We start from the raw sequence: 26,349 nt of genomic DNA, 5'->3' as shown, positions 1-26,349 counted from the left end.
GTGGTTTCAAATTTCAATGCTTCCAACCTTTATTTTATTATAAATTATTTTTTATAATTATTATTTATTAAATTATATAATTATTAAAATTATAAATAAATTATTACTATATTATAAATAATTTTATGAAATTATTTGCTACTATAGTGTATTATTGGTTGCATCTACAACGCAAAACTGTTGCTAACATAGTAAGCAGTGCAGCGCTGTTGCAAAGTTATCTCAGAAACTCAGTCGCACAATTTCGGTGCATGCATCCGTCATTTATTCACAAAGCGTGCACACTTTACACATCGTTAACAGGCGTGTACAAATTAGAACCATGTTTATACATATGTACAGTCAAGTTTCGAGAAAGAGTCACAGGACCTCTATTTACACTTGAAAACGTAGTGTGTGCTGAAAATTTTTAAATTTGCCTTTCCTTTTCGCAGGGGAGGAATAAGCAGCAGTACAAGAAACCATAAAAAAAAAGGAAGGTTTGAAGCAGAAACATGAGACTCAACTAATCCAATTCTTCCAACATTTCAGTGGGGCCAGTAGTTTCCTAATTTGCAAATTTGCACTCTGCAAGTACTACTTTCTATTTGCATGACAAAAAACAATTTTGCTCGTTCAATCATTGGACTGAAAAGCCTGCCGACCAGATCATTAGAAGAAACCTGAACGTGCAGGCATAAGTCAAGCAAACTCACTCTCACTCGTTAAGCAAATAACATTTCAGGTGTATCACGAAACAAACGAAAGAGTTGCACTTAATTTGAAGCAGCCATCGACACTAGCTTTCTGCAGTGGGCGGCTATTTTTGGCAATACATGTTTTTCAAATCAAAACGGCACCTCTCAAAAGAGAATTTCTTGTAGAACCCGATATGCTACTTCTATTGCGCAACCTTTCCTAACATTTCTTTAGGCATTTCAAGTGCAAGACAAGTAGGTGCTTAGTTGCTACCTTTTTTTCGTAGGAAATATTGTCAGTCTAGCTTATGGTCCAGTAAATTAGACCCCATGAAAGAGAATATAAATAAGGAGGTCAAGGTCAGACTATAATTCTGTTATTTATAGTGTTATCGACAGCTTCAGTGCCCCAAGAGATGTGAAATAGGCAGTCCCAACCATTTGGCTATATACACAATGCATAACTAGTTACAAAAAATTGCCAAGAAAACACACATAAAATCCCCTCAAAAATGAAGAAAAAATTTCTCAGAAGGTGTGTGCACAAAGTGCCTACAGATCTTTTCAGATTCCACGCAACATCTTGCAGCTTGCCTGAAGTGCGTGTACAGATAGCGATGTCCTGCTTCCAAAAAAATACGAAGCAAGTTGCAAGAACTCTGTCAAACAAACAGGTGCTGCACACACAATGGATACAAGGAACCCGACCAACCAATGCCTCGCCACTACGACTGCGGGCAACAAGAACACCGAAATGGAAATAATCAAGCTTCATTAAAACCTTCAGGCAATAAAAGTATACATGTTAGCAAAGCCCGTATCCAAGCTTTCAAGCCTATTAACAGTTTCCTGCCCATGCCTATTCGTATCGGTAGTATACACTACTATCACCGCTTTGAAGTCGCAATTCTGACGTCTTCACATTCGAATTTGACTTCCTGGGTGCACTTTGAGAGCTTTGCCATCTGCTGAGTAGTAGATACATAGCCTTCTTCACTTGTTTTTCCGTGCCTCGTGATTTTTTAAAGCATCACCAGTGTCATGGGATGGGCTCTTGGATGATACGGAGATGGTGTCGACATCGCATGCTGCGGTGCTGTGGGAAAGCTGCGTTTTTAGCCATTGGTACGACTTTACACGCGACGTTTCGGATGACATTAGCAGTACTGACTTCAAGGACAACTTTTCGTCATCGGAGTTCAGCACCGAAAGTGACAGCACGCCAAGCCGGCCCGGAACCTGATACCTCTGTTCAACGCAAGCCCCAGGAAATGTAGAGCATCTAAACTGTGAATTGCAATACGAGAAAAAAAACACACACACACAAGAGTGGTGCTGAAAATTAAATTTTGCTGCGATGCATGCATGACCAAACAATGTTTCGAGGAGCTGCTTTGCACAGTGGCGCAAAACTCACTACTGCTAACATTTTTTTGCCAAGTCAAGAAATTTTACACTTACGCATTTGATATTTCCAGGAAGTTTTGCACTGATAGTAAATGTGCAAAATGCACATCTTAAATTCCTTGTGTATTTTTTTCTGTGTGGAGCAACACCACTGTATTTTTTTTTTTGGCATTCGACTCAAAAAATTCGTGTACCGCCTTTTTTATTTTTTTTAAATAAACATTCCTGTTTGAAACAATTACCACTGCAAAGGAAATTTACTCGTCTACAATTCAACACTATACACTTAACTGTTGCATATTTTGTGACCAGAATTGCTCGCTAGACTACCCAAAATCACTGCTTTTCCCAAGGGCAGGAAAGTGTTAATGCCATGTATTGTATGCACAACCATTCAATTACATGAACACAGGGCCTAAAGTGGCGTCCAACAGCACTGAATGGTCAGCGCTGCAGACGTGGCTAGACTGCAGCTCGACAGCAATCGTATCTTAAAACCTATGCCAGCACAGGTCACAGTGTCTGCCAATGTGGTGTAGACGTTCCCGTCTCAACTGCCCCCGACAACCAAGGGTGGATGTCGGGGGCCAGTTTTTGCCTCCTTCGCTCTCAAGTGCAGAGCACTTTAGGGTCACAATTCGCTGTCACAATGTCAAGCTACTGCCGGAATCAGGCGGCAGAGCGAAATAACGGACCCAAGTAGAGCCCGTGATGGAGGTTTAGAAAAACAAGTGGCCTATACAGTCATAACCGTTTGAAACTCCTGAACCGCTTGCACTTGTCATACATCCCCTCGTTTAGCGCAAAGAAAACTGCAGGTACATTTGACGCAAAATCTGCGCACATAACCAGCAGCACTCGCGTTCATTTAGTTAGGAACACCCGTTGGGTTGGTTTTTTTTTTTACATCGTTAGTTTCAATGATCGTTTTCATAGCTTCGATCAGTTTTAAGTGTTTTAAAAGATTGCGTTCATTAGGTAATGTTAGGTTAGGTAGAGGAGAGAAAAGCAGTGAGAAATGCAGCATTCTTTTCTTTTTTGCGATACACCAGCAGACTTCGATTTAGTGGAGTGCTTATTTGTACAGCCTTACATAAAACTATTCGTATTTCTATCAGCCACATCTTTGGCCTATGACTTAGACAGAAGGAAGAAACATTCTCCAGGGATGCTTGCAAAACTGCTTTGGCAAATTGATGACAAAACAGTGAAGGGCTTCCTAAACAGGCAGAAAAATAACAAGGAACGAAATCTGTGTTGACACACTCTCAAGTCACAAATTTCTTTCTAGAATACCTAAATATCACTAATTCATCACACCAAACACAATTCTTTAGTGTAGTTACACCTGAGCCCATTACTGCTTAAAAGCGTTTCAGCTTTCGGACCAGCCGTAGCTCGGTGCTGCATGGCTGGCTACACACACAGCGCGAAAGTCTGATGGAAGGCATAAGACAGGACAAGCAGACTGCCCTACCTAAGGAACTGTACACAAAGCTTACACCCTCTGCCATACCAACTACCCACAAGGTCACATCAGATTCATTTCCAAGCAAACACGGCAAAATTCAATACAAAGTGCTTCTGAAAGGGTGCCCAAAATTGTTGGTGCCATACACAGCTCCTCATGTACGCTTTGTCCACTTTTGGTTTACTCAGTCACGCTCAAAGTCGCATTTGATTCAACGAGAAAAAAGACCCGGACTGGTACGTACTGTGACGCGTGACATTCCAAACTGTTAAATACGTGATCACTCACCAAGATGTACTGGTATTTTTAATCCAGGCTTGGCTCACTTAGAATTACGCTATCATGACTACAAATGAGAATCAAGTCTAATCGAAAATCATAATTACAAATGAAAATCAAGTCTAATCGAATAAACAATCAAGTACAAGTGAGCGCCAGTCGGCACACCCACCCAAGGTACGTGCTTCCCCAGAGAGTACAGCAACAAAAGAAAAGCGTGGGGCATAGACTGCCCCCTTGAGGAACGCCGTGTCCAATTTCGCTGCGCCGCACAGTCTATGCCGTCAGTTGAGCATGGTGTGCCTGTCGTAGATGTTCCGGCGTTGCTCCTGCACCTGCCGCTTCCACTTGTCCTGCTGCTGGCCGACCTTGTTGAGCACACTGCTGCTCGAGCGCCGCGTCCGCTGCTGTATCGGCAGGGGCTCCTCCTGAAACGACGACGTGACACAAAACAGCACACGTGAAGAGGGCGTTGAACACGTCGAATACAGGTTTCACGCATTCCACCTGTAACTGGGCAACTACTCTAGAGGAGGAATTATACCCCTGTCACACGGCAGATCTAATGACATTTAGAGCAAATGTCATTCGCTCTAAATGTCACTAATTCGGCGCTATACGAGAGTACCGAATGACATTTGAGGCGAATGACATTAAGCGGCTAACTGAGGTCCCGGACCTCAGTTAGTGGCCAAATGAGTAGCCTCGACAGCAGTGGCGCGTCTAGGTACAAAAATTCAGTAATAAACCAAAAAATACTGTTTCTAAAAACTGTCAGTAAACTTATATTTTCTTCTTTGTGTTGTTTTTCAAATAAAGAAAGACAAACAAGTACTAACAAAAAAGAAAATCTCGTCCCCATTGCGCGCGCTACCCTATCCCGGGTTTTTTGCCGACTTGTCTCGGCGTGTGATGTCTACTGGTGTCACCTAAAGCGGTGGTTTTCTTGTTTTTTATTTTAAAAATAATCCCTTGTTATGTTTTTTTTTAAATATTACGTGTCAAAACATTGTAGATGCGCTTCAAATGTAATTTTGCTGTTTTGCGAGCTCGCTAATCATCACCGCTATCACAACCCAATGACTATAGTGTACTAGAATTCTAGTACACTATACAATGACATTTGTTTCGCCGTGTAGACCCGCACGGCCAAGTCGAATGTCGTTAACAGCTAATGTCATTCAGTTTGAATGACATTAGATTTGCCGTGTGACAGGGGGATTTGAGACAGGGGGATTAGAGATTAGGGGGGACTAACTTGCTAAAACTAATTTGTAAAGCAAATGAGTTTCGACCCATATGCACTTTTCTGCGTTTGTGTACGCTTTTCTGTGTTTGTGTACACAGTTTGTGTACACGCCCTTGGATGTGGAGCAGAATTTTTTTCGACATCTAATTGGCTTTTTTCCTGAATTTACCTCTGGCCTAGTGCCGATTTTATTTATTTTGAACTGGTTTAAACCTGCGATAGCTTCATTGACATGGGTTTCATCCTCTAACTTTTTTTTTCAATATTTGTTTTTCCGTATAGCTTAAAGACGGGAATTAAATTGGTGACAAATGTAGTGGATGGGACACAGATTAAAGGGGCCATGTAGGCATTAATTTAATTTGAGAGGACTAGGCTTCAGTACATTGAACAGCTCCATTCCCACCGCAGAAGTTGTTTAACTGGGAAAAAAAAAACGCAGGAAGAGTTGAAATACTTTCTAATTTTGTGCTACAGTGACGTATTATAGGCCGGCACTAAAAAAGTGGCATCAGTGCTATGTTGACAAAGCAGTCTTACTAATGAACCAAACTTGTATTTTGTATTCACACAGCAAATAAAACTGCCTTTTTTACTTTTGAACCAAATTTAATGAAGCTAGGAGCACTTATGACGTTACCATTCTAAGAAACAAAACTTAAAACGGTCTAAAGGTCTATTTCATACGTATTTAGGTTACAAGAGCGATTACCGGCATATAGCTGTCATGAGATAATTTTATTTAGGCACAACTACGCAAGATTTTTATGTCGGTGAGATCAGAGAGGCCCATCCTCACCGAAAAGCTGTTGGAATTTCTACAGTTTCGATGTGGAAAGGATGGTGAAACCTATACATTTTTTTTTATGCTTAAGGGGGGACATGGCTCTTAAAACTATTCCCTTTAATTAAAACTATTCCCTTTAGTTTCACAGAGTAAACTCTGTGAAACTTGTCAGTCTTGCTGCTTTTCCCCCACGGATTTCAAATATGGCATTATTTTTTTATGTCAGTCAATTAGTTACCAACATAGAGACTGGCCATCTTTGGAGGAACAATAGAGAAAATAGTGTTAGTCATAGCACTGTGATCTTTATGAACCCTGGTGAGTACAATAAGAGAATAGGGTTATTTGATGCACCGCTTAGAACTAATTTTACAGCTCGTTAAACTTGTGTGTTTCAAGTGGGCACTCAAAATGGTTCCTTGCCACTGGTGCCACCAAAGTTTAATGAGCTGTAAAATTAGTTCCATCAAAAAAGCGATTCCCTTATTGCACTCACTAGGGTTCACAGTGTTGGAAAATATAAAGATCACAGTGCTATTACCAGCAATATTTTGTCTACCGTTTTGCCAAAAACAGCCAATTATCTCAAATTATCTCGGTAACTAATTGACTGAGTCAAAAAATAATGCCATATTTGAAATCCGTGGGGGAAAAGCAGCAAGACTGGCAAGTTTCACAGAGTTTACTTGAAAATTGACGAAGTTAAGAGCCATGTCCCTCTCAAGTGTAATGAAAAATAACTGAAGAACTTCCTTGCATAGAATTAGGCTTTTTTATCACACAGACCTGAAAATCTTCTAGGGTTTTTGCGTAATTGGTTGATTAATCCGGAGATGTATTTAGAATGTAACGAGCCCCACAACTGGAAAATACAAAGGTATAGTTAAACCGGTTTATGTGTTGGTATTAGCCTGGCTCGCAATATTTAGCGAAAATAACTTCTATCTGCAAGGCTCCCCTTCATTACGACGCATGGGGACCTTCGTTAAAACACGCCAAACACTCGCATGTGTGGACACTTTTCGCATTTCGCCTCCGTCGGTGATGCAGCCACGATGGTCAGGAACCAAACCAATGACATTGCGACTTACTGACCGACCCACCACTACACTTCAAGATGCGTTGCCCTACTACGATGCCTAAAGCAGACGACAAAGCAACAGGAACATCAAACCCACTGCAGTGGCTCACTGGCTCCTATAAGCCCACGAACAAATAATTGAGCTGGTGGTGCAAGTATTAACTGAACTATTAATGATGCAATCAAATAGGACATCTGGCAATTAAAAGTGTTATGTTGGGCCGAAAATTCTTTTCGCGTGTTTCGTTAATTTTATGACCACATGAATCTATAAACAAAAAATGAGCTGTGTAGTGCCCATATTTATAGGTACACAAGCTTGGGAATGAAACTAGGACCTCTGTTTCTTTAAGCATCAATGTCATAATTTTGTATTCACTCCAGCTTTTTTCTTTGTAGTGTCCAGCTCCGCTAAGATGCAACAGTGGCGGTGTTCATTGCTACAGTCACCCTTGAAGGTCAATTTCCAGTAAACCAGCACTTTTGGTTTCGCTACGAGGTGGTGGTGTCAATTAACAACGCCAGGGCCACCAGGGGTAATTGCGTATAAAAAGGGCACTGATGTCACCTTCGTTATAGGTAATAAAGCAGCCTGAACTGTTCCAGACCGTGTTTTTCTGCCAGGTTCAGCAGTTCACCCTTCCGTGAAAACACTGAGAGTCGGAATGATTGATTGATTGATTGTGGGGTATAACGCGCCGACGCTTCACAGGCAATGAGGCACGCCGTACTGGAGGGCTCCGGATTAATTTTGACCACCCGGGGATCTTTGACATGCGCTGAAATCTCGAACACACTGGCGTTTTCGCTCTTCGCCTCCATCAGAAAAGCGGCGGCCACAACTGGGAATCGAATCCGCGTCGTTGGGCTCAGCAGCACAACGTCGTAGCCACCGAGCCAGCGCGGCGGGCAATTCGGAATGGCTGCACACTGTAATTCGAACGAAGCTGTGGCCCTCCCCTCTCTGGCAGGCCGCCACGTGAGAAACCCCAGAGCCCGTTGCAATAGCCTTCGTGGAGAAATGCTCAGCCTTGCACAGCCTGCACTGTTTGTTTTCCCTACGGGCTCAGGTGGGTGTTTTCCCGAGAGATGGTACCGGCGTGTCCGGGCGGCATTTTTAATTGCGATGAAAAATTACATTTTGCACCACAATTGGACATGGGGCAATGTACATTCCCAGTTAATTTGAGGGGAAGAACTTTACGTTTCTAGAAAAAAAAAATCTTAAAGCTGGCTTGCGTCACAGGCACGTTAGGGGATCGCTGAAAATTTGAAACTTCTACCGCTGTAAAACAAAAACTAATACACATAGAAAAATATGTATTTTTATGTAAAGACTTTGCATACTCTCAAACGGCTTGCCATATTTATTTTTAGATTACAGAGCAAACTCCTTCTACTAAAAATTCACAAACACAGCACTTCTTCAAAAATTGCCAGAATGTTGGGCCTTTTTCTTTGCATCTAAAAAAGCTAAGGAGCTCCATTTTTTTTAGTTATTGTGCTATCATTTTGCAGTGTTCGTGCCAATTTTTTTTTTATGTAGTCACGACGGTTCAGTTTGAAAAACGCGCAGCACTGCAGCCAGGTATTATCTAGGTATAGTTTGCCAACCAATTAAAAAACAGGTCATCTTCAATGTTTTTCAAACTTTCCCACATAAAAGCCAAGGTTGTTTTCCACCACCTGCCTGGAAAAGATATCGCACTGTTTTTGTAGTTTTGCAGCTACAAAGCGACAAATATGCCCTCACAAGCAGTATGGCGGTGACATACCAGAGTGGTGACTGCACCACAAGGCAAGAAATGGCCCGCACACAAAGAATATCATCCCAGTGAAATTACGGTGACCATCCTTTGTTGAAATTGAACGTGTATAGACTGCACTGCTCTTGTATCTGATGATGAATCTCTGCCTCCCGAGCTCATGATTGGTCGCGTATGTCGACTGGTCGCATTTCAACTGCACACCTGGCCTTTTAGGACCGCTTGGATTAAAACTATTGGTGTAATATTTTTGATAACGCACAAGAAAAATCCCAAGTGATACAAAAATGTATTTATTAACTGGGACAGGAAATTATTCTTCCGTTCAAACAACATACACTTCCATCACCTGATCTGAAATTCACACGCTCTTCAAACTTCAGTAATCTAGCACCCGTGTCCAATTGTCTGTTCAGCAAAATATGGAGTGCATCTGTCCCTGCTTACTGCAGAAAGCTCCTTCCCTCTCAACTGCCAAGGTGAAGTCCGTTATTTTCTAATTCTGATATATGGGCTAGATCACAAGCCACGCTGTCTAATCTGTGAAGCAATTTGGGAGCTTTTTCTTTTCCATTTCTTTTTTCCGTCCCCCAAAAAAGACTTTTGTGCTCTGCTGTTCGTGGCCATCGTTTTTTGTTGCACACAGTAATTGCTGTTTTGATATCAATGCTTGTGGCACATGGATATCACTAATGTATTCGCACTTCAGCAATTGGGCCTGTATTGTCACTTGCCCATGCCTTAAGCTGTAAGGGCTGGAGACCCGTAAAGTCGCGCACGCAGCTTTTTTACTCTGTCCTGCCCACTCAAACTGGCCAAAATAAAATCTTGAAATCTTGAAATTCGGCTTCAGCCAGCTAATCGCGTTTTGCCCCCAGTTTCCGATGTCAGACCCAAGCAGTTCAAGCTGTTGACCTTTTTTGGCAAAAAGATAAGCATCCTGGCACGTCACAGATCATGGTTTATGCCTAGTTTCTTGCTGCTCTTCCACATAACACCCCGAATACCCAACCCAACTTAGCAGCATTCAAAAACCCAGCTATACCATCCCCTTTCGCGCTGCTTTTTCTGCTGGTAAAGCAACGGAAATGTGCCTTTATTTTTGCAAGTTCTCTATGCTCCGAGTACATCGCAACAAACTATTTTCTACAAACTCCAGTAAATGAACAACTCTGCGTGTCGACTTAGAGGACTGTCTTCTCATCCGAGCGCGTGGCACGCTAAGGCGTTGGAAGTAGCCTCCTTATTAGCCTTTTTTGACTCACTAACAATGCTGCTACTTCACACATGAACTTACATGCCAACTGTACATACAGGGTGTTGCGACGATAACTGGAACACTTTAAAAATTTTTCCTGAGCGATCCGCCGCTCTGTTCGCGCTCAAACTTCACACAAAGGTCGCATTTTGTGGTCTATTTTGTTTGACACCGGGAACAACAACGGTACTTACCTGTTTATTCTGAAAATAAATAAAAACGATTTTCGCCTATGGGAAAATGGCCGCTGATTTGGACGTGCGAGCCAGCGCAAGTTGATGTTGGAACGACGGAACCACCTGCAGAGTGAAACGCGTGTTTGGGATTCACGTACGGAGCCAAATGGTGCAGAAGACGATCAGAAAATGCACCTAGAAATGAGCTAACAGACGATCAGAAAACCCGGTTTTCGGGCTCGCACGTCCAAATCGCCGCCATTTTCCCATAGGCGAAAATCGTTTTTATTTATTTTCAGAATAAACAGGTAACTACCGTTGTTGTTCCCGGTGTCAAACAAAATAGACCACAAAATGCGACCTTTGTGTGAAGTTTGAGCGTAAACAGAGCGGCGGATCGCTCAGGAAAAATTTTTAAAGTGTTCCAGTTATCGTCGCAACACACTGTATATGCTAGCATAAGTCATTCTTTTTTATGGGAGACTCAACCGATTGCAATCCCATGGGACTTGTGCACCGACAAGAAAGGCGTTACAAATACATCGAAATGCTGCTAACGTAGTTTGCTTCTTTTGGAAATATCTCGCGTCTTTACGGAGATAAAAAAATAAACGAGAAACACATTTTGGTTTATCCAGTTTCCGCTACATGGCGCTTGCTGTCTAGCAAGCAAGAATTTTGTTTTTTCATTTCAGTATTTATATCTCGAAATATCTCGAAAATAAGCAAACTAGGCCGTTGTAAATACTGATTTGTATTTGTACAGGTTCTCGTAATGGTGCACGGCGGTTTTTAAGTCCGTGGGTAATGAAGTAGGAAGTCCCACGGGAATGCTAGCAGGCGAGTCCCCCTGAATACCACTGGCCAGTGCGTCCGGCAGCAGAGAGAACTTATCTCCCGCACATGTACTTACGTGCTCGGCCACGCCCACTGACAATCGTTTCTATAGGGGGCAGACAAAAGGCGTGTGGTTACGGCCACACTTCATGCACGACACATTTCCGCTTCAACAAAAGCCTCCCGATAGGCACAATCACCTCCGTGGTTCCAGCTTGTGATCTGGTTAATGAATTTGGTTAATGGTGGCATTGGCTGACCTTAGCCTGCATCTGGCTATTGTGTTTTCACAACACTACAACCATTACAAAGACGGTTTCGGGTGTATCTGGACTGACATCCCTTGGTGAATGTATCTGCCGTTTTCTTGGGAGAAAGGGCTGTAACAGAAGCTAAGCGACGTTTGGTCTTGCCCTATGCCAATGCAAAGAGGATAATGCAGCACCCAAGCCAATCCACTCCAACCGCATCCAATCCAACCCAATAACCATTAGTGTCTCTTGGGAGGCAGAACATGAACGGAGGCTCACCGGCATTTAGTCTTGCCCTGCGATAATGCAAAAAGCATTAACACGAATCTGATACAATCCAATCCAATCCTACCCAACAACCATTAGTGTCTCCTTTTGCTTGGGAGGCAGAACTTGAAGGGAGGCTCACTCGCATTTAGTCTTGTTCTCTACTAATGCGAAAAGCATTAATGCCAAATCTGATACAATCCAATCCAACAGAATCCAATCGAATCCAGCCCAACAACCATAAGCGTCTCTCTTTTCGCTGGGAGGAGCAGCCAAAACAGAAGCTCAGCGGTGTTCAGTCTCGCTCTAGCAACAAGCACAAAGAGCACAACGCAGCATCCAATCCAATCCAAAGCGCCGCCCTCACCATGTGCAGCTCCTCGTCGACGTGCTCCTGGTAGGCGGTGCGGCGCCGGTTGAGCAGTGGGTCGAGGCACATGAGGAAGAGCATGTAGACGGTGAGCAGGGAGACGACCCAGATGATGAGGATGACAAGCACGCGGATGGTGGTGGTGTTGCGGCGCTCGTAGCGGCACTTGCAACGGGGGCAGAACTCGCTCTCACGCCCCTTGATGTCCATCGCTTGCGGCAGCACCACACCCTCGCAGTTGCTGCAGCACAAAGGGGAAGGTGCTTTCAAGACGCGACAACGGCCGAGACAGCCCTTCATGGGGCTTGACAAAACCACCAAATCTAGGATTTCTTATCATCATCTTCGCTGTCATGAAGTATCATCAGTCAGCGTCTGCCTTACTGCAGGACGAAGGCCTGTTCCAAAGATCTCCAACCACTTCCATTGTTCTGTTCTTTGTCCCCAAATTTCCATAGTTGCTACACTGAATCGGGCATTAGAAAAGACAGTGGCATTGCAATTAAGGCACTGTCACACTAGGCTGACACGATGACACTTCGAAGTGCGAGAAACTGTCACCAGTTGTGGAACAGCACGAGGACTCGCACTTAATCTCGATTCTCTTCAAATCATTTTCTATCACACGGCAGCAATCTTTCTCATTTGTAACTTTGAACCCTCGAGGTACATTCAAAATGTCTAAAATTCAGATAAGATCGCCGCACTAAAATGGGGACAAAGACTTCACACTTGGTGCACAATTCTGGTTACCTGCAGGTACTAACAGATACTGGCACCAACAGTCTGCGGCATCCTTTTGTCACTGAATGAACAGTGCCAACACCTAGTAACTTGCATTTGCTCCCTTTTGATGGCTCATTTTACCAAAACTACACTTTCCTTATAGATAGTGGTCTATCACAGCCAGTTCTTCCGTCACAGAAACAAAATACAACTTCGTTGAAAGCAGAAGATTGGGTGAGTTAATACATCACTAAAAGGTACATAATCCATTTATTGTATTTTCATGCGCATAACCCACACCAAAAATGCGAAAACTTCAGGGGTGAAGTAGAGGTGCGGATTATATGCGAGGTATTTCCTCTGGTGCAACTTCAGCGCAATGCGCGTGGAGCTGTGATGCCCCCACAGGAGTAATAGCGACTACGCCACTGTTATCCCATTGACAGTGCTTACTTTGCACACACAGCTCAACCACGGCCGCTCGATGGAAACTAGGTCCGGCCTGCCCATTCACGCGCCGCCAATGGGCAGGCGCGTGAAAGCGGAGTTGTCAGTTGCCGCCGCTACTTTCGGCGGGGGCGCCACACATCGGTGACGGCTCCCGCGTCCCTCGCTTCACGGCGCCCTAAGGAATACCGACGATCATCGTTCCTTTAAATGTAATTCACTCGCGTTATAACACACCTATCTGTAAAATAATAACACCATGATTTACGGCAAAGATATGTCTTCAATGTCTAAGAATTTAATCTGTTTGATGGCGGTAATTCTTGTTCGCTGTTTAAAAAGACGAGTGCGATGCGGCCGCTCCCGCAACCCCGTTCTCGCGATGTTGGGGAATATGACTGTCCAACATATTACAATGCTAATTCGGTTTAAACACTGCAGCCCGTTTGTGCTGGAAAATAAAGCTCCATTACTGCTGCCATTCACCGTGCTAATTGAAGGACAATTTTAAAACGGTCGTGTTTTAACCTTGCCAAACACAGGCTGAGCAGCCCCAGGGCTGTCTCACGTTTGAATTCAGGCATGGTAATTTTACTCCGAAGCAAATGCCCCCAGAATGCCGAGAAATTGTAGAAGGTCACATTTATTAGTAAACCGGATATTTACTCGTTAAACAGGGATGTAAAATGCTTAGATGCACTGCGCACCTGATTGCTTTGCGTGAGAGGAACACCTAGCTGTGTACTCTCAGTAATGGGTTTGTGATTTGCTTTTGTTCTTTCCGTATTTCGTTTGAATCGTGGTTTGATTTCGCATGTGCGGTCGAGTTTCTCGTATGTGTGAAATCTGATGTGTGAAGCTAGCGTTGTGCAGCTAGGCTGCTTGAGTGGATATTCATAGATTTAATAAAAACTCCTTGGCAGTGAGAACTTTTGTATATTTACGTGATTCTATGTTGTAGAGCGTTTACGCTGCTTGTCGTTTTTCATTATGAACAGCACAGAATAAGCTCAGCTTTTTAATAATCTGTACACGTTAACTTCCGTAGGGTGGAATCGGAATTAACGCGGGCAAGCAACACGGTTGGAAGGATTAATGCGGCTTGCAGCATCGCGTGTCGGCGACGGGCGATGGCATGGAAGCGCAGTTTACGGGTGCCGCTTGTACTCGAGGTGGTGTGCTACGTATCGGCGCACACACCGGTTTGGGCGCGAAAAGAAGCAGCGGCGGGAATGTTGAAGCTCGCGTGAGCGCTTTGAGCTTTTCGTTTCGCTGAATTCCTCGCACTGCGCGTGTAATATAGCGTACTAGTGTGCTCCCGGTTATGAAATGCCCAAAACTACTGCGTGCCGCGCTGCAAGTCGAATTCCTCGAAAACCCTGGATGTCTGCTACCACGAGTTCCCTGCCAAAGAGCGACTCCGAGACGCCTGCTTGCACATCTCCCGTCAAGGGATCAACAAGGGCAGCCAATGGAAGCCAAACTCCAGATCGGTCGTTTGCTCGCTGCACTTCAAAGAGGATGACTACACAGGGGGATTGAAGCGCAAGTTGTTGCCAACAGCTGTGTCGGCAAGATTTCCGTCGTACCCAATGTACATGCAGCCGGGAAGCCCAAAAAGGAGGAGGGCGCTTGTTCGGCCGCTGCTCGAGGCGTGTGCGTCAGCATCTCAAGTACGCTATCAGGGTCAAGTGAGCACAATGGTTGCGGAAAATGAAACGATTAAGTATTCAATTCTGGGCCTAACGGTTAATGAAGAAAGAGGTCAACCGCACTCACCGACAGAGGCAGACCCAATCCTGTATGCTCTCACGGACACGTAATCATGCGGCCAACGTAATTTTGAGACTCGAATGCCAGACTTCGTTCGATCTGACAGGCTTTTTCGATAACACCAATAGAAATGCCCGCCGCCTTAAAATAAAAGCAAACAGACTAAGCGAAAAACTACAAGAACTGCAAAAACGCTGCGACGAATTTCGCGAACGAGTGAAGAAGTTCGAGGAGGATCGCGCTGTAAAGGCAGTTCGGCACCGCGGACAAATTTGTAAGCTCCTTTCAAACACCGTATTCCCACACCTCACAGACTGTCCGCTGATGTGGTGCGCCAGCAACAGGGACCCGTACCACTGTCATGAGCTGTGCGAAATGTTCTTGAAAAAGCTATTGAAACGGCTTCTTGCCAACTGGGCTGGCGACGTTAATAGCTCCTTGGAGAATCTACTGAAGATTTCGTGAAAACATTTCTCGCCGAAGGTTTTCCGCTTGTAAAGATGATTGCCGGTGAACCTTACGCGAAGAGGACTTACATATTTTCTGATAAACCCAATAAATCCCCCTTTAAATGTTGTATTAAATTTACCTTTTTATGTCCCACCGACTTAATATAGTTTAATTTACCTTCCAACTGTATATTACGTTTGCAACTAGTGTAAATTAAAGAACGACTGCCGCAGTTTTACAGCATTCCAAGTACTCATTTCCGTGTTTTGGTGGTTCCCATGTAAATAGTGTTCTTGTTGCAATAAATCAGTTCATAGTTGCGTTCGCTCTGTCCACTTCATTCGTGTGTGCTTCGTAATTTTGGTACTCTGTAACCTAACGCGCAGTCTAACAATATTTACAAAGCAAATGAACCAATGCACCCTAAAAGGTATTAATATTATTCCAGTTTTCAATGAAAACGCAGTTAAAGCAAGGTGTGAAAATATCCAGTCATATTTGTCAATCCCGCATTGAGAAATGGGCGTGTAAGACACAGCATGAAACGTTTATGCGATTTTTACGTATGCGCAAGTTATAAGCTGCTATGTAATAAACAGAAATGCGGTTGCTCAGACTAGCTTGCCGCGCCAAATATTATTCCTGAAAGCCTTTGTAAAGTCTTCAGAAACAAATCCACCTATTGCGCTCGACATTAGCAATGCGCCACCTGCGAACGTCGCATGCGGCGCGCTAAAGGAAAACAAATGCAGCGCTGTGCCTGCTTCGTAAAGACTAGTTAGTCCGTGACGCCTACATTATAAGTTTCCGTCTCATGTATCACCACATATTATTATACATTATGAAGTTGCTGACTTCGGCTGTCGGTGCCGCCAGGAACAACTTACACCGCATTGAAACCGTAAGCGCGGCCGGCAGCCGCCGCTCTCCTTTCACCGATGATTAGCGCCACGACTGACGCTGCGGCGGAAAGGGAAACTAACGCCGTCACCGGCGGAGAGGCGCGTTCGGCAGGCCGGACCTAGTTTCCATCGAGCGGCCGTGGCTCAACGATATACCTACCTGAAAAAAGTATGCGGCAAGTCACCCAGTTCAGCTAGGTTAGTTCTTTTGCCTAAGCAAATATGTGACGTTGCCTGAGTACTAGATTGACTCCATCCTCTTATGTATAACATATGTGGGCAATACGAGGGGATACATTTTTTTTTTATTCATCGACGGAAAGTGGGGGTGCAGGTTGCAAGTGGGGGAGGGTTATACGTGTGAAAATACGGTAACCTCGTTTAGTTTGAAAGAACTAGCCTTTAGGTAGCTTACTCAGATCCACTGCACACACGAAAGGTGTTTTTTTTTATAAAAAAAAAAAGAAAGAACCACAAGGAATATTGAAAAACATTCAAATTTTACACTACGGTGACGTGATACAGGCAGCAGTGATTAGTTATCAGCAGTTGTCAGCATGTTAGCTGCATGCTAGCATTCAAGTGATACGGTTAACTCCACCAAAGTCGCCCAATCATGCTTCTTGGCGGTGGCCTCGGCCAGAAGCCGCCAATCACCCAAACAAGATTCTGTGACGTCAGACCAATTTCCAAAATGTTGCTGGGGGAGTCGCCACTGCTCTGTATGTGTTCCCTACAGGGGCCATGCCGACGAAACACAAGTTTGGTTCCTTCGAAAGATTGCCTTGTTAGAGTAGCGCTGACACCACTCTTCAGCCAAACCTCACTCAAATAAGCTGTATAATTAGGCAAAAAGGGAAGGGCCATTCGACCCACTGGCTTGCCTCTCGCAACAGAACCTATGATGTCATATGTGCTCAGCTGTGCGATTGGCTGAGACCGGCAAAGGCAAACACAAATTAGGCACGGCTTATAAGCTTGCCGAACGAGCTATTTGCGCTCACATTTAGGGCGCATTCTTTTTATAGCAGTGAGGATGGTGGGGTATACAGTGGAAGTTACTAAAGCAGACGTAAGCATGGAAGTGGCGATGCGTACTTCTGTTGGTACTGTGCGCACTGTAGCGAAAGAGGACCAGCGTCTGGCTTCCGATACGGTGATGGAGTCGATTAGCGAGGCAGAGTGCGCCCCGATCCTCCTCTTCCTCTTCTACTGTCACCCCCGGCCTGCGCTTCTTTATTTCTCAACACACTCCCGCCGCCGCCAAGTTGGTTGGGAGCTAGCTGGTAGCAGCACGGGAAGTGGAGAATTCCGGGCCTCACTACGACCAGTTGTTCGACTTCTGGCGGCACATAATTTCACAATAGCAATGCTTGTAGGCTGGCTGGGGGATTCAGTGGAGCATTTGGCTGGGTGTCTCGATGCCGTCGATCTCGGTACATGTCGATAGCCAGCAACACGGGCAACGAGCGCTTGCTGGGTTGCTTGACCAAAGTGACGTAGGGCTAAAAGACTGCTAATGTTCATACGGTCACCCGGGGCATGCTCTAGGTTTTCGGCCAGAAGGCATCCGCCAGGATCGAAAGGAAACAGATCATGCGGGCAGCCAAGTGCCCGGAGAACATGCAGCGAAAGCAGTGTCACTGTGATCGTGTTCATATCCTGTCCGGCCTCCACAAATCGATCGATGCGCTGAAGCAACAATGCTGTTTCGTCCGCGGACAAGGATACTTTGCTTCGGTCGGGCACGTAAGCGTAGCAGAAAGGCGCGTCCAGCATGGAATCGTGCTCGCCAGAGAAGGGGTCGCGGCCATGGAAGCAACCGTCCTGTGTCGCCGCGTAGATTTGTCGCCAACGGGATAGTATGAGAGCGGCCGCTGCTCGCCTCTGGAGTTGAACCTCGCTCACGGAGCGCCGGAGAAGCAGGCGCTTCGTTGTTCCCTGAAGCGAGTCCATCTTCTGCACTAACCGCGTTTTTGTTGCTGGACCCAATGAAAACATGACTCGAAATCGGGTTGCTGAACTGCTGGAGAAATGAGAGATGCGTCGCCGACGCAATGGTCGCCACAGGGAAGCTCGGATGTATCCAAAACAAGAGGAGCATCATCGATGCTAGCGCCGTGGCAGAACGGGTCAGATGTCTCCAGAGCGGTAGTCAAGTCGTCGAAGCGAGTGTTGCGGAAGGGCTGTAGCGACGTCTCTGACGTGAGAGCCATGTCGGCGACGCCAGTGTTGCGGCAAGGCCGGTCAGGCATCTCCGAAACCATAGTCGCGTCAGCGACGACGAGGTCTCGGCAGGGTCCCTCAGATTTCTCCACAACAGAAATCTCGGCAACACCAGGGTTGGGCGGTCGCTGGAGCCACTCTCCTGGGCTGAGCCCATCGGGGTTTTGCTTGGCGTCCTGAAAGGCTGCAGCGCCTCCATCGTCGTCCTGTTCTTCTACCGCAGCACTAGTTATTTCCCGGACGGGCGGCACGTCACCCGGGACCATTGTCCGCCAGGCCGCCTCGGGAAAAGTCGAGGTTGCGATGCGGGTGGTAACCAGGGCCGCCTGAGGTTGAAGAACGGGGCTTGCGGAAGAGTCTTGGCTCGCGGAGAAGCGTACACGCGTTCGCACGGCGCAGATACGCTCATCGAAATCGATCGCTTCCAAAGCGTCAGCATCAAATTCTTCATCCTTCAGGTTCTCCTGAACTTGAGCGTCGAGTAGGTGAAGGCTCACCTGGTCATGTAAGATGAGGTCGAGGGCATTTTGTCTATCAAGGGCCATTGCTGCCTGGCTCCGCAGCAAGGCGTCGAGGACTGTCATGGTCCCGGAGACGGTCGCTCGGCGAATACAAAGAGTGTCCATGGCACCAGTTGATGAAGCAAGACGCTGGGGTTGCGAATACCAAAGGGACAAGGGCGGGCTTGGGCACGAACCGAAAGGGGCGGCGGCCGAGGGCAAGGCTTCCAGGATAAAGCAGTACGAAGGTATCCAAGCCTCGCGTGCCTCGGAGCCGCTGCGCCGTCGAACGTAGATCCACTCGTGTGCCGGTTCCCGGGTTTCACGGCACCAGAAAATGTGTAGCGAAAGAGGATCAGCGTCTGGCTTCCGATACGGTGATGGAGTCGATTAGCGAGGCAGAGCGCGCCCCGATCCTCCTCTTCCTCTTCTACTGTCACCCCCTGCCTGCGCTTCTTTATTTCTCAACACGCACTATGCTCGTTTTAGCTGCACAGCACTGCGGGGCTTTGGGGTTGTCTCAGACGACACGGGCCGATTGGCGTACGTGTCCACATTGGTCGAGTGAACACCATTTTTCACGGAACGATTATTTTCTACCTCAACAAAAACAAGCCAGGTGCAAATACGGTCAAAGACAAAGCAAAGCCAGAAAACGGCCCGCTGCGTATTGGTGGCGCATGCCATCTAGGTTGACTAACGGTAAACAAGGCTCCACTCAACACTTCTCATGTCCTTATGTCATTGCAGGTGTTAAAACACACAATTTGGCGGGAGAATCAAAACTTTAACCTAAATTGATTAATTTCGCAGTGAATAAAGGATCGTTTGCTGTCCGACAAGCGCTGGGCGCACTATAGAACACGAAATTTTTTGAATAAAACAAACTTGTACTTTGTCTGCATGGCCCTTTTATTGCCTCCATTATTTGTCTGGAGTTTTGGAAAAAAGAAGTACTATCGTTATTGGGTCACGGCAGTCTTTTTAACGAACTAAACTTGTATATTGCCTTCATGGCCTCTTTAAAAAGGAACCCAGCGATGCTGACTACATGGCTGTTTATTATTACCATTATTATTATTAGGTACGTGTATACAAAGGAAGCAATAAGGGGGGTTGCAGCTTAGGCTACTTTGTAAGCCATACCACTCAACTAGAGCGAAAAAGAAGCAACAAGGACGAGGCAGTGATGCTTTTAAATGCTACCTCCAACAAGACTTGCAAACACAGACGTTGCTCATCTGGCAAAGAAATAAAATGAACAAAGCAGTGCAAAACAAGCTGATCTACGTTACCCTCCCAAGCCACTGTGGTGCCGAGAAAACACCTTTGACGCCACCCGTTGTTGTCAAGCACGCCGCGAGAAACGATGAAGTTTTATTTCTTTTTTGTGATTCGTGCAAGCATTGTGGTTCTTTAGCCCTGACAGTTTTGCATACCTTTTGGTCGAGCAATTCTTGACTAAACCACCGGTGCACATTTGCACCTGTTGGAGTAAGTCTGGTTGAAAGGAGTGCTTGTGAGTGACATTTCCTTATCCCTGTCGCTTTCCGGCATTAGTACGTGCCCTGCCATATTTTGTGTGCACATATCCCGCTCATAAAAGTAAGCCACACCCCACAATGTAGTATTCAATAGAAAACAAAAGCACCAAAAAATATATCTCTGCACGCCAACCCCCCAATCAGCTCGTTCTAATACCTATCAGAAAAAAGAAAAACTATCTGTGCATATCACTCCCCCCGATGAACTCCTTTTAAATCAACGCTTGAACCAAAATAAGCTGCACACAGTACCTCCCTTCTACTCATTCGATGAAAGAACAGCATTCCATAATATCTTTTTTACGTCTGCTTAAAAGCATCATTTCAGTTTAGATCTGGGCAATTCGGATGAAAGGCATGCTTTCTAACACATCTTGCGAGGTGATGCCTTGCGGACGAGGCTGTAGAAACTGTCCTCATCACTTTTCAAATCTCATTCCATGCGACGCTTCGATCGAACATATTCCAGGCACTTCTTTCCCAAGAGTAGTGTGCTGGCGATATTCACACTGCCACCTACAGGACAGCACAGTAAAGCTAAATCCTGTTGTTTGGCAATAGGGCAGGGAGAAAACAGAAGGTATAGACATGTTGTGAAGAAGCAGGCATAACAGCACAGCATGTATTGCAGTGAAGCCTGACTTCGGAACACAATTCCAAAGCCTGTCTACACCTCACTTTACTCCCAGGATATCCCAGTTGCCACCGAATAAAATTAGCAGTGGTCAACTCGGCTATGCCAGGATATACGTAGTGTAAGCTAAGGTTTCAGGTGGTTATTCTTAGGTTTCCCGGTTGTCTAGGATTAGCTATCATGCTTACTGCTGCTAAAACGATTTCCAATCCAATCCAATCCAGTCCAGTCGTGGCGGCTCCGGCGCGCCAGCTGTGCGCCGAGAGATGGCACTGCTCCTAGCGCATGCGCAGCACGGCTCTCCAGGAGCCACGTGAAACTGCTCAACCTCGGCGAGTGTAGCTCACGCTACAAAAATGTTTTTACTGTTACAACTACTACTACCAGTGGGTTATACATGTAAAAATACAGCACGCAAAAGACATTAAGAAACAGCAAGCGTTGAAGAAAAGCAGCACTTCTGAGGCACACTTCGTGTAGTAACTCCCCCCCTCCCCCATTTTACTCCCAGGACTTAGTTACTGGCGTGGGTTATGCACGTGAAAATGCAGTATACGGAAGACATTCGGGAACAGGACACATTGCAGTGAAGCAGCACTTCGAGATGGAATTTATGTACTAACTGCACCCTCTACCCACCACCACTTTGCTTCCAGAATTTCTCAATTAGTGGTTGGGGTTATACATGCGAAGATGCACTACAGTAGCCGACTGATTTTTCGGACCTCGAGGGAAACGAAAAACAGTCCAAATAGAAGAGCAGTCCGAAAAATTTGTGGGCCATTACTCGTGTGGGACAACCGGCAGTTCCTTCAAAAAGCCCAGAATATCCAGCAAGTCCGAATTTTCGGAGTCCAAAAAATACGGTCGGCTGCTGTACCTGAAAAACATTCAGGTGTCACACGCAATGCAGTGGAAAACTGCACTTTGGGACGGAATTCACACCTTCCGCGCAGGATTTCTCAGCGGCCTGTTATACGCGAGAAAATACGGTACACGACAGAAGGCCTCTCCAGGAGGTCGGTGTGTGGCCTTACCACCGTGGTGGGGGCACGTTTCCGATGTACAGCTTGCGGATGGTTGGGTTGCCCTCGACAACCGCAGTGCTGGGGCAGATGCACTTGCAACGGACATCCTCGTACTGCGCCTGCGAGGTGAGAGGCAGAGTGGCCCCTTCTTTACAAGCTACGGGGTTGCGAGGCAGCTCAGTGCATTTTTTGGCATAGTCTTCTATTAGACTTGGCAAGTCCAATTTGAATCATGGGTTTATTCTACCGCATCGGTGCTTGGTTGACGTCCAAGAGGTGCAGGAAATTTACTTAAAAAGTGTCTGAACCCTTAAGCCAGCCTGGTACAGCCACGGACAAATCAAATGTGAACACTGAAATATTAACCAGAACACACAAATAGCATGGTTTTTTTTTTTTTTTATCACAGTGACAAAGCTTGGAAATGTGTCTTTCCAAATTTACCACTAGCGGCCTTTATTTTATCACCAGTAGCCATGTTCTTTGATTTGTTGTTGTTGTATGTGTGGTTTATTGGCGCAAGGGCAGCTTGGCCAAAGAGCGCCAAATACCAGGGTTTTGTATATTTCTTTGGGGGTACGCTTCTTTAAGTAAAAGGGTTAAAAAGTCGTGCAGGGTTCCATTTCATTAAAAGCAACCTATTGGTGTATAGGGCCATACTGCTAAGAACTATAACCCTTTCAGTCACCGTGTCTCCATATGGAGACGCGACTTTCTTCGTCGTTTTCTTCATGAAAAAGAAAAGAGTTCATGCTGCAGAGCGGTGCGGCTGATGTTCGAAACCTATGGAAGCGGAAGGTAGCACCATGTGATGTGGAGTGGCCGAACCGCACTCATAAACATCGTTTCAAAATGGACGCAACCAAGTTTTGTGGGAGTCCGGTGTATTGCCGTCCCAAGTTTTCTTTTACTGCGGCGTAAATCATTTATAAAGGCTAAGAACATTTCGTGTGCAGAAATTATTTCACCTCCTTGTTTGCAAACTGCCTCAGGATATTTATTATTTTTTATACGAAAAAGCAGGTTTGAGTAATGGTGTCTCCGTATGAGGACGCGACGCCGTTTGCGTAATAAGTATTCTAGAGAGACTGAACCTTTTTTTTTCTTACCTCTAGACACTTGACACTGCTAAACCTCCAAGTATGGAATCTTTCTGCTGTGAATATAATAATTCGTGACTGAAAGGGATATGTTGTGAATGGAAATGCAGTCCAGCTTTCAGTGATCACGCAGTCCTCATTAGAGGGAGATTGGTGAAACAATTACGGTCGATATGAAATTGTTTGTAAAAATCCGACGCTAGAAAAATACTCTAGAACACGACTGCATGCAAACATGGGATCGTCAGCAAGGAAATGTGCTGGGTGAATCGGGATGTGGTGCGTGTAGAGTTCTGGAAAGTGTTTGCGTCTGTCAGCGTCGTGCTCGTTGCATCCAACAAGGATGTGAACAACGGTAAGTGCTTGTCCGCATCTCGAATTCCTCAGCCACTTTGACCTGTTTACAAGACTTATAGGCAAACGTTAATGTTATCGGAGACTTCTTTAATGCTACATTGTATTTGCGTCTCTTCATTCACTTCGGTTGCTTCGTCTTTTAGTGCCAATTACTTCGACAGGCATCACGCGACTGCTCCTCCAGAACCAGAGCTCTCCGCGACTCGCGTCCACCTGTCCTGCTCACGTTCCTTCACATTCACCTGTCATGCGTTCAGCAGAGCTTTTTCTTCGTGTTGGTTCAAGTCAACCTAAATTACGGCAAATTCATTGCGTGAACTGTCATTTCTTGCGTTCCCTCAGTTCACCAAGACCAAAGCGATTCCCTTGGAACGAGGAAAGAAAACAAAAGAAAAGAAAAAAAAAAAAAAGGCTGCGTATCCACTCCTTTCGTGGCAAATGTCGCCGAAAGACGATAGTCGACTGGCGCCCCTGCCTCCCTTCTCTTTCCCGCTCGTCTCTCATGCTGTTCCTTTCACATCTTGTTCCTACCAAGATAACACTCTAGAGGTCTGCTCAAGTCAATTTAAATTTGCTGCGTTCTACTGCTTCAAGTGGGGTGTCTCGATGCCAGCACTGCCTCACGGCAGAGACGCGTGTGAATTGAGAAACCCTACTACATTTATAGAACCACGATGCCCTACTGCACGAGTGTCCAAGCGGAACGTGGATCCAATCTAGTGGAACCTTTCGTTGCCATTGCCGTTTGATTTCTTAAATGCCGCCAGGAGGTAGCGCTGGTGACGGTTCTCTGCCGTCGATGTAGTATTTCATTTGCTATCCCAAAAACCACGCAGCCATGAATTTTTTAATAAAAGAACACTGCCAATATCACTTATGTATTGATTTTATGCCTTATATTTGCATAACGTCTTGTTCTTTCTCACCAATGCTTACAAGTATGAACACTGACGCCGGACTTGCACGTTTAGATTTGGCTCTACGACTATTGCGCAGAATTTATTTCACTTTGGCCCGGTGGCTGAATCCAGGCACAGACAGACAGACCAACATTTCTGCGTTTATGTAGCCCAAGAAAGACTATAATCTTTTTAAAAAAAAAACGGAGTGAAATGAGTTTCGTTTCACGACAAGCCTAGTGGATTTCAGTACGCGCGTAGCTCCGACACATGAGTCACCCACTGGCCGTAGTTGTAGCTCTGTTTCTCGGGTGATGTTTCAGAGCCTCGATCTCAAAGAAACAAATTCAGAGTCGCCAGTACGTCGCGCGGTTGAAGCTACAAGTCACGAAATCGCTCCGCAACAGCTGCGAAGTAGGAGCTCGGAGACACGGCAGCTGGTAATGGGAGATCGTCGATCACCATCGCGACTGTACCTGGCGAAAGGTTTCCGAGTTCCATTTGGGTACAAGAGCGCCGACAATGCGTCGAAAAACCCTTGCCCTGTGATGCCGCGAAACTGTTTTTCTTTCTGAAAGCAAACGTTAGATCTGTTCCTGCCAGGACACGAATGCGCAAGAGGTACCGAGTCTTACCATGGAATCTAAAGTATGACTAAAATAAACACGTTTCCCAGGTAGGGAAGCTGTTCTCTGAAAGCAGTGGTATTATTTTCTGACACTGCAATGCAGCGTTTAGGAAAACAGACGAAACAATCGTTGCAGGAATGTCACGCGCGCCGAACACGCAAGAACAGCAAGCAACCCGCGTCGGGCGCGTTACCGGCGTTGTCTACTTACGTGAGAATCGCGGACGACAGTTGCCAGGGCGCACATAATCCCGAATAAATACACCTCGTAAGACGCCATCGCAAACACTGCAATTTGTAAGCCGTCTGTTACGCCCCAACCACCCAACAGAACAGAACAGCGTAGCTTAGTTAAAGCTAAGTGGGGCAGCTGCGGTGGGTAGCTGGCACAGTTACGTCCTGACAACGTCACGTAGTTTACAACTTTGCCGCCAGAGATTAAACCGTTCTTTATTTCAACGTAATGTTTTATGCAAAAATCAAGATTGGGACAAAAATACAAGTTTATTACAATAAAAAACAAGATCTTAGCCTTTTTAAACTTTTTAATAAGTCTAAAAAGGCCGACATAAAACCAGAGGGCCAGAGGTGCCAGAAGCGCTGCATGGAGTGAACTTAGTATCCGCAATTTTTTTGGAAGTGCGAAAGTTGTAAAACGGAAAAACAAAGAAACCGGTGGTGACACACACACACGTCGCACACGTGCTCCATTGAACGCTCTTGCAATTTCACGTCGTTCGCGATACCGCTGTGCCACAAATGGCTTCGGAGCCGTCGACGACGTTTCATAAAAATATCGACGACGTCAAACGCTGCAAAGGTGAGCTGCCTTAGCGAAAGAGCGCTGCGCTAGAAGAACGTGGGAAGGATCGGACGGTCGCGCGTTGCTTGAACGTTCCGTTTGCGCAGCCCTGGCTCTGTCGTGCAAGCGTTCGTCTAGCCACTGTGAACGTGACGTGAACATGTTTTACTAGCGCTCTCAGATCAAGCATGCGCGGAAGAGTCGTTGACCAAACAAACTGCATTTTACTTGCGAAAAATAGACACGGACGAAGAAGTACACAGGACAAAAGCATTGGCGGACTCTGGTAGTAGTCTAGCGAGTGTCCGGTGTACTTCTTCGTCCGTGTCTATTTTTCGCTAGTAAAATGCAGTCAGATAACCAACTAGCCCAACTTTATGGCTTAACTGTGACCAAACAAAACAACGAAAGCCTGAATTAGAACGAAATCGAAGAATTTTGTGAACAGCGCGAAACG

At 45.6% G+C, this 26,349-nt stretch overlaps 2 protein-coding genes across 2 annotated transcripts in view; one reads left to right on the top strand and one right to left on the bottom strand.

Annotated features, from left to right (window-relative positions):
* Positions 1-248: 248 nt before the first annotated feature.
* LOC144141199 (uncharacterized protein CG1161) lies at positions 249-25,460 on the bottom strand. The gene is made up of 4 exons (XM_077672764.1): positions 25,302-25,460; positions 22,116-22,225; positions 11,874-12,117; positions 249-4,262 (listed from the first exon to the last, which is right to left on the bottom strand). The coding sequence occupies exons 1-4, from the start codon at positions 25,368-25,370 to the stop codon at positions 4,119-4,121; spliced, it is 567 nt and encodes a 188-aa protein (XP_077528890.1). The 5' UTR covers positions 25,371-25,460; the 3' UTR covers positions 249-4,118.
* A 233-nt stretch (positions 25,461-25,693) lies between these two features.
* Positions 25,694-26,349, top strand: part of LOC144141198 (methylosome protein WDR77-like) — a 51,254-nt gene continuing 50,598 nt past the window's right edge. Inside the window, exon 1 of the mRNA XM_077672763.1 lies at positions 25,694-25,910. Coding sequence (XP_077528889.1) covers positions 25,850-25,910 — 61 coding nt within the window. The 5' untranslated portion in view covers positions 25,694-25,849. The remainder of the gene's footprint in view (positions 25,911-26,349) is intronic.

The sequence above is a fragment of the Haemaphysalis longicornis genome, unplaced genomic scaffold, assembly GCF_048455015.1.
Source record: "Haemaphysalis longicornis isolate Haplotype H1 unplaced genomic scaffold, Haemaphysalis longicornis Haplotype H1 scaffold_6, whole genome shotgun sequence".
Taxonomy (NCBI): Eukaryota; Metazoa; Arthropoda; class Arachnida; order Ixodida; family Ixodidae; genus Haemaphysalis; species Haemaphysalis longicornis.
The sequence above is the reverse complement of the archived record's forward strand: the minus strand, read 5'-3'. Positions and strand labels throughout refer to the sequence as shown.

Excerpts from the sequence above, each read along its gene's own strand:
- LOC144141199 (XM_077672764.1), bottom strand. The coding sequence starts at position 25,370 with ATGGCGTCTTACGAGGTGTATTTATTCGGGATTATGTGCGCCCTGGCA. Across the intron at positions 12,118-22,115 it reads AACGTGCCCCCACCACGGTG|CAACTGCGAGGGTGTGGTGC; the intron begins GTAAGGCCACAC and ends TTTGTGCTGCAG. Across the intron at positions 4,263-11,873 it reads TCGACGAGGAGCTGCACATG|GAGGAGCCCCTGCCGATACA; the intron begins GTGAGGGCGGCG and ends TCGTCGTTTCAG.